Here is a 14,358-nt window from a genome sequence, read left to right on the forward strand (position 1 = left end):
TGTGGGATCTCAACGTAGTTCTGGGATTCCTCAAATCACATTGGTTTAAAACCAGTCAAATCTGTGGATTTGAAGCATCTCACATGAAAAGTGACCATGCTCTTGGCCCTGGCCTGGGCCAGGCGAGTGTCAAATTGGTGGGGTTTTTCTCAAAAAAGCCCATATCTGTTTGTCCATTCGGACAGGGCAGAGCTGCGGACTCGTCCCCAGTTCTCTCCCTAAGGTGGTGTCAGTGTTTCACCTGAACCAGCTTATTGTGGTGCCTTGCGCCTACTAGGGACTTGGAGGACTCCAAGTTGCTGGATGTTGTCAGGGCCCTGAAAGTATAGGTTCCAGGACGGCTGGAGTCAGGAAAGCTGACTTGCTGTTATCCTGTATGCACCCAACAAACTGGGTGCTCTTGCTTCTAAGCAGACTATTGCTAGTTGGATGTGTAATACAATTCAGCTTGCACATTCTGTGGCAGGCCTGCCACAGCCAAAATATGTAAATGCCCATTCCACAAGGAAGGTGGGCTCATCTTGGGCGGCTGCCCGAGGGGTCTCGGCTTTACAACTTTGCCGAGCGGCTATTTAGTCAGGGGCAAACACGTTTGTAAAATCCTACAAATTTGATACCCTGGCTAAGGAGGACCTGGAGTTCTCTCATTCGGTGCTGCAGAGTCATCCGCACTCTCCCGCCCGTTTGGGAGCTTTGGTATAATCCCCATGGTCCTTTCAGGAACCCCAGCATCCACTAGGACGATAGAGAAAATAAGAATTTACTTACCGATAATTCTATTTCTCGGAGTCCGTAGTGGATGCTGGGCGCCCATCCCAAGTGCGGATTATCTGCATTACTTGTACATAGTTACAAAAATCGGGTTATTATTGTTGTGAGCCATCTTTTCAGAGGCTCCGCTGTTATCATACTGTTAACTGGGTTCAGATCACAGGTTGTACAGTGTGATTGGTGTGGCTGGTATGAGTCTTACCCGGGATTCAAAATCCTTCCTTATTGTGTACGCTCGTCCGGGCACAGTATCCTAACTGAGGCTTGGAGGAGGGTCATAGGGGGAGGAGCCAGTGCACACCACCTGATCCTAAAGCTTTACTTTTTGTGCCCTGTCTCCTGCGGAGCCGCTCTTCCCCATGGTCCTTTCAGGAACCCCAGCATCCACTACGGACTCCGAGAAATAGAATTATCGGTAAGTAAATTCTTATTTTTTTCCTGAATCAGAAGAATTAAATGAAGTGTGTGATGATGCGTGGGTCTCCCCCGATAAAAAATTGCTGATATTATTGGCATTATACCCTTTCCCGCCAGAAGTTAGGGCGCGTTGGGAAACACCCCCTAGGGTGGATAAGGCACTCACACGCTTATCAAAACAAGTGGCGTTACCGTCTCCTGATACGGCCGCCCTCAAGGAGCCAGTTGATAGGAAGCTGGAAAATGTCCTAAAAAGTATATACACATACTGGTGTTATACTGCGACCAGCGATTGCCTCAGCCTGGATGTGCAGCGCTGGGGTGGCGTGGTCGGAGTCCCTGACTGAAAATATTGATACCCTTGACAGGGACAGTATTTTATTGACTATAGAGCGTTTAAAAGATGCGTTTCTTTATATGCGTGATGCACAGAGGGATATTTGCACCCTGGCATCAAGAGTAAGTGCGATGTCCATTTCTGCCAGAAGATGTTTATGGACACGACAGTGGTCAGGTGATGCGGATTCCAAACGGCACATGGAAGTATTGCCGTATAAAGGGGAGGAGTTATTTGGGGTCGGTCTTTCGGACCTGGTGGCCACGGCAACAGCTGGAAAATCCACCTTTTTACCCCAACTCACCTCTCAGCAGAAAAAGACACCGTCTTTTCAGCCTCAGTCCTTTTGTCCCCATAAGGGCAAGCGGGCAAAATGCCAGTCATATCTGCCCCGGGGTAGAGGAAAGTGAAAAAGACTGCAGCAGACAGCCTCTTCCCAGGAACAGAAGCCCTCCACCGCTTCTGCCAAGTCCTCAGCATGACGCTGGGGCCTTACAAGCGGACTCAGGTGCGGTGGGGGGTCGTCTCAAGAGTTTCAGCGCGCAGTGGGCTCACTCGCAAGTGGACCCCTGGATCCTACAGGTAGTATCCCAGGGGTACAGATTGGAATTCGAGACGTCTCCCCCTCGCAGGTTCCTGAAGTCTGCTTTACCAACGTCTCCCTCCGACAGGGAGGCAGTATTGGAAGCAATTCACAAGCTGTATTCCCAGCAGGTGATAATCAAAGTACCCCTCCTACAACAGGGAAAGGGGTATTATTCCACACTATTGTGGTACCGAAGCCAGACGGCTCGGTGAGACCTATTCTAAATCTGAAATCTTTGAACACTTACATACAAAGGTTCAAATTCAAGATGGAGTCACTCAGAGCAGTGATAGCGAACCTGGAAGAAGGGGACTATATGGTGTCCCTGGACATCAAGGATGCCTACCTTCATGTCCCAATTTGCCCTTCTCACCAAGGGTACCTCAGGTTCGTAGTACAGAACTGTCATCAGTTTCAGACGCTGCCGTTTGGATTGCCCACGGCACCCCGGGTCTTTACCAAGGTAATGGCCGAAATGATGATTCTTCTTCGAAGAAAAGGCGTCTTAATTATCCCTTACTTGGACGATCTCCTGATAAGGGCAAAGTCCAGGGAACAGTTGGAGGTCGGAGTAGCACTATCTCGGGTACTGCTACAACAGCACGGGTGGATTCTAAATATTCCAAAATCGCAGCTGATCCCGACGACACGTCTGCTGTTCCTAGGGATGATTCTGGACACAGTCCAGAAAAAGGTGTTTCTCCCGGAGGAGAAAGCCAGGGAGTTATCCGAGCTAGTCAGGAACCTCCTAAAACCAGGAAAAGTGTCAGTGCATCATTGCACAAGGGTCCTGGGGAAAATGGTGGCTTCTTACGAAGCGATTCCATTCGGCAGATTTCACGCAAGAACTTTTCAGTGGGATCTGCTGGACAAATGGTCCGGATCGCATCTTCAGATGCATCAGCGGATAACCCTGTCTCCGAGGACAAGGGTGTCTCTTCTGTGGTGGCTGCAGAGTGCTCATCTACTAGAGGGCCGCAGATTCGGCATTCAGGATTGGAACCTGGTGACCACGGATGCCAGCCTGAGAGGCTGGGGAGCAGTCACACAGGGAAGAAATTTCCAGGGAACGTGGTCAAGTCTAGAGACTTCTCTCCACATAAATATACTGGAGCTAAGGGCAATTTACAATGCTCTATGCCTAGCAAGACCTCTGCTTCAAGGTCAGCCGGTGCTGATCCAGTCGGACAACATCACGGCAGTCGCCCACGTAAACAGACAGGGCGGCACAAGAAGCAGGAGGGCAATGGCAGAAGCTGCAAGGATTCTTCGCTGGGCGGAAAATCATGTGATAGCACTGTCAGCAGTGTTCATTCCGGGAGTGGACAACTGGGAAGCAGACTTCCTCAGCAGGCACGACCTCCACCCGGGAGAGTGGGGACTTCACACGGAAGTCTTCCACATGATTGTGAACCATTGGGAAAAACCAAAGGTGGACATGATGGCGTCCCGCCTCAACAAAAAACTGGACAGGTATTGCGCCAGGTCAAGGGACCCTCAGGCAATAACTGTGGACGCTCTGGTAACACCATGGGTGTACCAGTCAGTGTATGTGTTCCCTCCTCTTCCTCTCATACCCAAGGTACTGAGAATTATAAGACGGAGAGGAGTAAGAACTATACTCGTGGCTCCGGATTGGCCAAGGAGGACTTGGTACCCGGAACTTCAAGAGATGCTCACAGAGGACCCATGGCCTCTGCCGTTAAGAAGGGACTTGCTTCAGCAAGGACCCTGTCTGTTCCAAGACTTACCGCGGCTGCGTTTGACGGCATGGCGGTTGAACGCCGGATCCTAAGGGAAAAAGGCATTCCGGAAGAGGTCATACCTACCCTGGTCAAAGCCAGGAAGGAGGTGACCGCACAACATTATCACCGCATTTGGCGAAAATATGTTGCGTGGTGTGAGGTCAGGAAGGCCCCCACGGAGGAATTTCAACTCGGTCGATTCCTGCATTTCCTGCAAACAGGAGTGTCTATGGGCCTCAAATTGGGGTCCATTAAGGTTCAAATTTCGGCCCTGTCGATTTTCTTCCAGAAAGAATTGGCTTCAGTTCCTGAAGTCCAGACATTCGTCAAGGGAGTACTGCATATACAACCCCCTTTTGTGCCTCCAGTGGCACCGTGGGATCTCAACGTAGTTCTGGGATTCCTCAAATCACATTGGTTTGAACCGCTCAAATCTGTGGATTTGAAATATCTCACATGGAAAGTGACCATGCTGTTGGCCCTGGCCTCGGCCAGGCGAGTGTCAGAATTGGCGGCTTTGTCTCACAAAAGCCCATATCTGATTTTCCATTCGGACAGGGCAGAACTGCGGACTCGTCCCCAGTTTCTCCCTAAGGTGGTGTCAGCGTTTCACCTGAACCAACCTATTGTGGTGCCTGCGGCTACTAGGGACTTGGAGGACTCCAAGTTGCTAGACGTTGTCAGGGCCCTGAAAATATATATTTCCAGGACGGCTGGAGTCAGGAAAACTGACTCGCTGTTTATCCTGTATGCACCCAACAAGCTGGGTGCTCCTGCTTCTAAGCAGACGATTGCTCGTTGGATTTGTAGTACAATTCAGCTTGCACATTCTGTGGCAGGCCTGCCACAGCCAAAATCTGTAAATGCCCATTCCACAAGGAAGGTGGGCTCATCTTGGGCGGCTGCCCGAGGGGTCTCGGCTTTACAACTTTGCCGAGCTGCTACTTGGTCAGGGGCAAACACGTTTGCAAAATTCTACAAATTTGATACCCTGGCTGAGGAGGACCTGGAGTTCTCTCATTCGGTGCTGCAGAGTCATCCGCACTCTCCCGCCCGTTTGGGAGCTTTGGTATAATCCCCATGGTCCTGACGGAGTCCCCAGCATTCACTTAGGACGTCAGAGAAAATAAGAATTTACTTACCGATAATTCTATTTCTCGTAGTCCGTAGTGGATGCTGGGCGCCCATCCCAAGTGCGGATTGTCTGCAATACTTGTACATAGTTATTGTTACAAAAATCGGGTTATTATTGTTGTGAGCCATCTTTTCAGCGGCTCCTCTGTTATCATGCTGTTAACTGGGTTCAGATCACAAGTTGTACAGTGTGATTGGTGTGGCTGGTATGAGTCTTACCCGGGATTCAAAATCCTTCCTTATTGTGTACGCTCGTCCGGGCACAGTATCCTAACTGATGCTTGGAGGAGGGTCATAGGGGGAGGAGCCAGTGCACACCACCTAGTCCTAAAGCTTTTACTTTTGTGCCCTGTCTCCTGTGGAGCCGCTAATCCCCATGGTCCTGACGGAGTCCCCAGCATCCACTACGGACTACGAGAAATAGAATTATCGGTAAGTAAATTCTTATTATTTTTTTTAAAGAAAACACAAATTTAAACCTGTGGTAAAGATATGTCAAAATTCTAAACCAATTAAAAAACAAAAGTTCTGAAACACCCACTTTTCCCTCATAATAGAATTTCAAGCAGTACGGATACCCAGAGGCGTAACAAGGAAGAGGCGAGCAGGACACATGCCCTGTGCGCTGTGACAGGCCCGTCCTGCTACTCGAACTGCAGCGTCAATCCCCCAGTCCTCACTCAGTGGTTCCCAAACTCCCATACACGCTCGCTGTTTTTCATCTTGCCCCTGCCGCCGAAAACCCTAGTTATTCCTCTGCTGATATCTAGTAGCCATACTCATGATCTAGTAATGTAATATTTGTAATTTTCTGCTTTGAAAAAACAAAAAACACATGTGTCCAGAATAGACCAGCGTTAATCTCTGTATTGAAACAAAGGAAAACTGGAGAATTTACCAGAGGCTGTGTAATAACGGTAGTCACACCTACCCTGGCCATTAGTACCTTGCACATATTGGGGTGGGAGTCCCATTAGGAACTATAGCAGTGCCTTTCTGGCAGGTCAGACGCTGCATTTAATATAAATCAATACCTCAGCTATGTTTTAATGTGTGTTAGATTGTACATTCTTCTTCAAAGCAATAACCGTTCACCTTTATAATGAAGGAAATAGTGTTTGAGGTTTTTAGCATTGTTTTACAGCTGTTTTTGTATAACAAACTGCATTATTAAAGCTACCTTAAATAAAATGAGATGAAATCAAAATGGTTTTGACCTTTAAAGGACACTTAAATGTTTTGTTAGTTATTAGTAGCCCTTCCGATTCTACTTAAACATGCGAGTAGCTACCTCTGTAGCTAATTCTTCCTGTGTCCATACAGGCTGGAAAAGTGAGGAAGCATGTGTCCGAACAGGAGAAGACGGAGGAAGGTCTTGGGCCCAACATAAAGAGTATTGTCACCATGTTGATGCTAATGCTGTTAATGATGTTTGCTGTACATTGCACTTGGGTAACTAGCAATGCCTACTCCAGCCCCAGCGTGGTGCTAGCTTCATACAATCATGATGGGTAAGAACTTTAGGACTATTGCATTATGCCATCACAGACTTAATTGTTGGGAGTAGATAATTATACCTGCTTTCCTTATGTGTCTCCCCCATGTAATAATAGTAGTAATTGCTTTTACTCCAGTCGAGACAGTGCAAATCTTTGTATTTTTATATTGTTTTGTTTTTATTAAAAGAATGAGCTAATTGACTTGAATGTTAGTTCATTTAAATGCTTTGTTTAACATGATCCGTATTATTTCAGAACAAGAAACATCTTGGATGACTTCAGAGAAGCATACTACTGGCTAAGACAAAATACTGATGAGCATGCCCGTGTGATGTCCTGGTGGGATTATGGCTACCAAATAGCAGGAATGGCTAATCGAACAACGTTGGTAGACAACAATACGTGGAACAATAGTCATATAGCATTGGTAAGACTGGAGAAAATTAGTTTGAAAACAGAAATGTGCTCTGCTCCTGCTTTTCTCAATATACTGTGTGCCTCTTCTCTGGCTGAGCTACATTTCTACAGTTCGCCGGTTTTGGAATAGGATAAAGAATGGTATTCTGGTAACTTATGTTAAGAATGTGACAAATGTTAGCGTTGCCTAGTCTTCTATAGCAAATGTAAAATTGTACATTTTGCTTTTGACTGTGTTGCACAAGAACAGGCCTGGCCAACCTGTTGCATTCCGGCCGTTGTGATACTACACATACCAGCATGCCCTGCCACAGCTTTAGTATTCCCTAATAGCAAAACTGTGGCAGGGCATGCTGTGACTTGTAGTTTCACAATCCAATATAGCTGGTGAAGGGAGCACATCATTTGGGCAACAGTGACGTGGGCATTTAACACTTAAATCTATGTGACATGTTTGGCCAAGGATGGGTTGTTTCTTTGTAAATATTCACCTAGACTTGACATAACTGTTAGCTTAATTCTGGTCTGATATCTGGTGGTACAAATTGCATGATATCTGCTTACATTCAATCTTGTAATGATGGTGGTGCTGATGAGCATAGTTCCAGTTTAGCCATAGCTTATGTAGTCTATAGAATGTTTAGCTTCTTGGATAAGTAGTGCATTGCTCTAATGTATAATGTTGCTACAGTATAAGGGGGCAGATGTATTAAGCCTGAAGACAGCATAAGGAAGTGATAAACAAGTGAAAAGTGCAAGGTGATACACACCAGCCAATCCGCTCCTAACTGTTAATTTACATATTGGAGCTGATTGGCTGGTGCTTTTATCACATTGCACTTATCACTGGTTTATCACTTCCTTATGCCTTCTCCAGGTTAATACATCTTCCCCTATTATGTTCCAAGTCACACCAGCCTGAGAGAGTAGTTTCTATGCTAAGCAGACAAGTTTAGAATACAAATGCTGTTACTGTATTATAGAGGAATAAAAAGTGTTATTTCAAGGAGATTATGAAAGACTAAAGTTGTTTTGTCCTCTACGCAGTGTAGATGGCTATTTTGTATGCTGAACCAATATTAATAAGACAAACTACTGTCTGTTATAATTGCTCTATGCTCTGCCGGGGAGTATGGAGGGCCACTCTGCACTAGGAGGGTGATTCAGACCTGATGGCTGTGCTGCTAATTTTGCTGTCCTGTGTTCAGATAGCCTAAGGAGAGTGTATATTAGCTCTTGCAAGTGTGCGTTGGCATTTGTACGCCGTGCTACAAATATCCCTCGGTCAGCGGACAATTACAAATCCGTTCGCACCTCACTCACCATCGAATGTTTTTACCACTGTGTGCAGTCTGTGCGCAGCCCAGGACTTAATCCTACAGTGCAATGAGAACAGGCTGATCGGGTCCGGAGCTGGTGTCAAATACCCTCCCTGAAAACGCTTGGGAACACCTGTGTTTTCCCTGACACTCCCATAAAACGGTCTATCACCACCCACAAACAGCTTCTTCCTGTCAATCAGTATGCAAATGGCTGTGCGACTGTCGCTGTTCAGCGATGCCTGTTTGGTGATGTGTGTGCGCATTGTGGTGCATACGCATGTGCAGTCTATTGATAATCGCTCGCTGTGTGAAAACGCACAGCAGCGATCAGGTCTGAATCGGGCCCCAGGAACGGAGCAGTGAGGGGACAGGGTCAGGATAGAACGGGTCACTTAGTTACTTAGAATTATAGTTGATATTAGAATACGACTGTGCTCCACAGTGCCTGTTAGTGTAGCTCACAGTGGAGATTGGGGCAGTTGTGAGGATGCATTATTGTGGTTCATTTAGGTGGGAGTAGGGTCATTTGTACCAAATTATATTTCAGGGAACACTTAAAGATTTGAATGCTGAATTAGTTTGATTTAATATAGTAGGGATTTCCATAAATGGGTAGCCTTACAGGGGAAGTTTGTAGGCTGAAGCAAGAGGTGGTTACCAGAAATGAGATGAGGTACAAGTCTGAGGTAGATTTAAGAGGGTGAGAGGGACAATATTTAAAAAAAAAAAAAAAAAAAAAAAAAAATCAGATTTGAGAGCTCTATATGAAAGTGTGTTGATGTAGTTGTAGGCATAGGGGAGTGAATGGTGCAGCATATCTGGCTAAGTGAGAGAGGCAGATCAGTGTTTCTGTTACACTTATATAGGTTGGCAGCAGGGAATAGATGGGTAAAGGCAATCTATGTGGATCTATGTACTAAGCCAGGCCTGGCCAACCTGTGGCTCTCCAGCTTTTGTGAAACTATGTATCACAGCATGCCCTGTCACAGTTCTTGGCATTTCCTAATAGCAAAACTGTGGCAGGGCATGCTGGGACCTGTGGTTTCACAACGCCTGGAGAGCCACAGGTTGGCCAGGTCTGTACTAAGCCTGGTCTCAAAAGTGGACGGGGATAAAGCACCAGCCAATAAGGTCCTAACTGCCAGGTTATAGGCTGTGTTTAAAAAATGGCAGGAGCTGGGGGGCTGGTACTCTCCACTTTATCTCACTAGAAAGAGGGAATACGAAAAGCTTTGCGTTAGGTATCTTGAACGTTAGGCAGCATTTCAGCATAGAGATGGCAGTGATCTCTATGGTTACACAAGATAAAAAGGGAGATGTCGGGCTAGGAGAGATAGATTTTATGGTTATAAATTGTACTGGAGGACAAATGAGCAAATCCGTTCAGCTAGAGAAAAGGTGAACTCTACAGTTGAAACGGCAAGGTCCCAAGATCAGAGCCATGTGGGACCCCAACATATTGTGGAAGGTAGGAGTTACCAGAGGCAGAGACACAAACACATTTTTAGGAGGAAGTCGGTGAATAAGGAAAGAACAGCATCTTGAAGGCTAATGATGTGAAAGGTGTGTAGGAGAAGAGGGTGATCAGCAGCGAGGTCATGGTATTAGTATTAATAAAGTTAATTTTCCATTTAATGATAACTGATTGTCCGCACAATAAATTGTTTGAAGTATTAAAAAAAAAAAAAAAAAAAAGTTTACTTCATATTTCAAGAAATAGTTTTGCAGCAAAACAGTCATTACATTGTAAATGTATTTACATTGAGCTTTCAGTCCAAAAATCTTGACAAACCTTGTGCGCGGTAGATTTAATTTTGTTGCAGTTCAATAGCTCATTATTATTCATTATTATGCTTAATGTGGTGATCAAAATTCCAAGAACAAGACGGATTTAATATATTAAAGTGAAAATTCTGTGGTGGAAAAGAAGTTGTGGCAACAGACATTCAAATGCCATTGGTAAAACACTCCAAGTCCCACGTCAACCCTCCGTCTCTAGTTCGTTATCATAACATAACAGGTGCCAACGATGCCGAAACTCATATTGAGGTGTTACTCCATCTTGGTCAGGTTGGTCGACTACAAAGACAAAGAGGCTGGGAGGGCGGACACACAGTTAAGAAAGCCTGAAACACGGGATTGAAAAAAATGGCTTGGGATTGGCCACCCAGGTCTAGCGTTAACAGACTGGGTGAATATTAGAAGTCCACTATGCTTGTTTTTGCAAGTAAAAGTGTAGTATGGAGCGTGGGAGCACTTTTGTACCTGATTGCATCTGGTTTGCCATTGTTGAGGTTTGAATCATCAGACATTGTATATGGTAGCTGGGGCAGAGTTGTTTGGGGCAGGGATTAGGGTTTTGTTGTCGATCTGAGGTAGCCTGATCAGGGGGGGGGGGGAGAGGAGGAGAAGTTATTTTTGTGAAAATAAGAAAGATTGTGCTAAGTATATGAATATATCCTTGTGTGTGTAAATTTGGCTGCTGTTGGAGGTAAAGCAACCCTTTCAGACATACGACCCAGGAATTTCCCTGCTCAGTCCCGGGTTTTTCATCTCTGAAAAATCCTTTCACACTAAACCGGAGACCTGGGAAATTCCTGGGTCGACCCCTTCAGACGTAAGCTTGGTCTGCCCTGGCAACCAGTACAAACCAGTCTACTATCATGTCAGACACACACGTCACACTCATTCATGTCTTACACACTCAAACACACACATGCATGTAATATACACACAAATGCCAAACAACTCTCTCACACACGCACACACACACCAGCCAAGACCTCATCACAACAGGCCACATCTGTTTTAGGCTGCGCTGGCTGCTTTTACTACTCACTGCAGCACGGACTGCAGCAGCTGGCACACGCACCATCCAGGCAGCCCCACCCCTTCCAGCAGACCAAACGCCAATCAGAGAGGCATCTAGGTGCGACCTGGGAGTAAATTCCCTGGTCGCACCATTCAGACCTAAGACAGGTTGTCTACCCGGGACTTAAGTCCCGGGAAAAACCCTGGTCAATTGCGGGGTCGGCAACCCAGGGTTGATGCGCGTCATGTGCAACATCCCAGGATTTTGGAGGATGTCTGAAAGGGGTATGAAGGGAGTTTTTGTCGCAGTGCAGGAAGACCAAGGTGGAAAAACTAGTGTGGGCGAGAGAGACCAAAGGAAGCTTTGTGGCAGAAGTAACAATGGGGATGTAAATGTTGAAATCAGCTAGAGTAGTTAGGTCAAGTACAGATGTTTCCTCTTACTCTGTGGATTTAGTTGTGTCAAACAGCCCCCTCAGTGCACCAGGTCACCAGTGACTCAGGAGTACTGAGCATCTCACTTGCTCAAAATGTCTGTATTTGCATAAATAAAACTGGATATTCTAAAACTACTTTGCTAGATTACAATGATTAATCTGATGTTTTTACATCTCTGTGTGTGTCTCAGCCTGAGTCTGTATATAAAGTGGTATGATGCAGCATCCATGGCTTTTTCACACACAGGGGGAGATTCAAATGTTTGAAAAGTCAGTTGGGAGTCTGTTTTTTCCGATCTAATAGACAGGAAAAAACAGACACCCAACCGACTGTTCAAACATTTGAATCTACCCCACAGAGTTCCATTGTGCGGGGTATATTCAATTGCAGTCAAAACTGCTGTCTTGTCGGAACGACGGCAGTTTTCAACTTTTTAAGGTTGGAAGGGGTTCTAACCTATTCAATCCCCCTCAGCTTTCCGATAATTCGGGAAATTCGACTTTTCTGAAAGCACGTGGATCAGCGGAATAGCCGCCGATCTGCGTGCTTCTGTCGGAAACTGCACCAAATTCGATAGGATTGGTCCCATTTCCGACAATCTCAATCTGACTTCAAAAAAAGTCGGATTGAGGTGAGGAGACTGGGGAGCGGGCTAGGGTTGGTGGGCTAGGGGCAGCAGGGCAGGCTGGTACCTTGCGGCCATCCCCCCGGCCAGGCACCTCTCTCCCTGCAGCGCTCCTCAGACAGCACTGGGCTATACGGCTGAGTGCCGTGATGCGCGGCTCCCTGTATCTCTCACACGGGGAGCTGCTGACAGCAGCTGCACGGACGCAGGCCAAATCCGACAGTCGTATTAGGCTCAAATCCGACAGTCTGATTTGGCCACTCAATTGAATAGGGCTTGTCGGATCCATTCCGATAAATGCATGTCGGAATGGATCTGACTTTAATTGAATACCCCTGTATGCGTGTTTAGAAATAATTCCTGTGCGATGAAAGCTGCAGCCCAGTGTCTCTAGTACACTTGTGTTTCACTGCATCTGCAGTGAAACACTGAATAAGATGCAATATTTAAGGAAAAAGACCATAAACTACACACCTCCTGAGAGGCTCAGTCGCACCAGGCACCAGGAAAGTTGTCCAGTTTCCCAATGCTTTGACCTAGAAACAAGGAAGAGAAGGAGTGGAAAGTTAAACATAAAAGCATGGAATTTGACGGCTGATAAGAACCACTTGGCCCATTTAGTATTTTTATCCTTTGGGTAATCTCAACTCTTTCTGATTCTTAGTTCTTTGTAAGGATATTCATATGCATGGCCGGATTATAGGAGGGGCGACAGTGGCGGTCGTCCAGGGGCCCCCACACATTATCGGCCCCTACAGTCTGTCCCCCAGACTCACGGCTGCATAGCAGTCAGCCTGACTCATTACACACTGCCTGCCGCTGGGCTGTTGGCCCTAATAAATGAGGAAGTTTGGACACGGGACCCGGCGCCAGTGTGAGAAGGGTGATCTGATCACCCTTCAACTCGGCACCCCGCTGCTGCAGCAGCTATCAGTTTCCTGCTGGCTCTGTGGCTGTGTTTTCAACTGCATGCTGGGAGAAGAGGGAGGGAGGTGGGAGAGTCATGGCAGCAGTGTGTGTGCAATGGCGACTTCAGAACTCAGCCCCTGCAGTGAAGAGCCTTGTCGGAGACAGGGAGCCAGAGCCAGGAGGTGCAGCAAAGTATGTTGTGGAGAAAGAAAAACACAAGGGTGGGTGGGTGGTTTTTCTTTTTCCTGAGGGTGTGTTTGTGTATATATGGACTGTATTTTGCTTCGAGTGTTTTACTATGAGGGTGTATATACAGTATCAGGGGCAAACGCAGGATTAAGTAAGGGGAATTTCCGTGTGTAAATAATTATATATATATATATATATATATATATATATATATATATATATATATATATATATATATATATATATATATATATATATATATATATATATATACAAATACACACCAAGAGCTCACCATACACATATATACACAAAAACCCACACATACATACCTATGACTACATATATGCGTTCTGTACACTCAAACTTTAAACTCACATGTATTTTATGCATCCGTCCCGTACCACGGTTGCTGGAAGTAGACTGCCAGCAGGGTGAGGACGGAGGGAGCTGCTGTGGCTGAGTATGCACAGCCAGCAACTCCCCTCGGACATTCTGGATGCAGAGAACTGTATAGCTCTATGTTGTGCTGGCGCAGGCAGATCCGCGGTCGCGATCGCATCCGCGCCTTTTGCACAGCTGTCTCAGTCTCAAAAATAAAAAATTTGCCTCGGTGGGGGGGGGGGGGGGGTTTCCAGGTACTCTGAATCCCCCCCTGTGTGTACCACTGAGTATATATCGATATCTACAGATGTAGCTACGCTCACAACTAGTGTGCCCATGTCTATGAGGCATAGACTTCCATGGAGTGAACATTAGCTGCAACTAGCCACAGCACTGCGTTCACTGCAGCTTGCCGCAGTGCATTCGTCCATGCCTGCACATCGTGGAAAAGATGAAGCTGGCTGCATCAATATCCATCTGTTTTTCTAAAGCTGCATACACATGGGTTGATTACAGACACGATGCGGGTGTTCTCGATCAAACGAAGTGAGACATCGTGCACATCTGTCCGTGTGTATGACCAGTGGCGATGCGTGCACCCGCTGGTCGCTAGTGACAGACCCTAATCTTTTGAACATGCAAAAATATCTGGGGCTGTCGTTAGCGATACCATGCTGCCGAATGTAGCATGCCCCCCACCCCACCTAGTGCCGTTAATCAGTGTGTGTGCACTTGCCAATGCCTCCCCCCCCCCCCCCCCCCCGCCACTCTCCG

General features: G+C 46.4%; 1 protein-coding gene across 1 annotated transcript in view; it reads left to right on the forward strand.

Annotated features, from left to right (window-relative positions):
* Nucleotides 1–14,358, forward strand: part of STT3B (STT3 oligosaccharyltransferase complex catalytic subunit B) — a 269,436-nt gene that overhangs the window by 210,860 nt on the left and 44,218 nt on the right. The window contains exons 11-12 of the mRNA XM_063922283.1: nucleotides 6,314–6,501; nucleotides 6,745–6,916. Coding sequence (XP_063778353.1) covers nucleotides 6,314–6,501; nucleotides 6,745–6,916 — 360 coding nt within the window. The remainder of the gene's footprint in view (nucleotides 1–6,313; nucleotides 6,502–6,744; nucleotides 6,917–14,358) is intronic.

This window comes from Pseudophryne corroboree, chromosome 5, assembly GCF_028390025.1.
Source record: "Pseudophryne corroboree isolate aPseCor3 chromosome 5, aPseCor3.hap2, whole genome shotgun sequence".
Taxonomy (NCBI): domain Eukaryota; kingdom Metazoa; phylum Chordata; class Amphibia; order Anura; family Myobatrachidae; genus Pseudophryne; species Pseudophryne corroboree.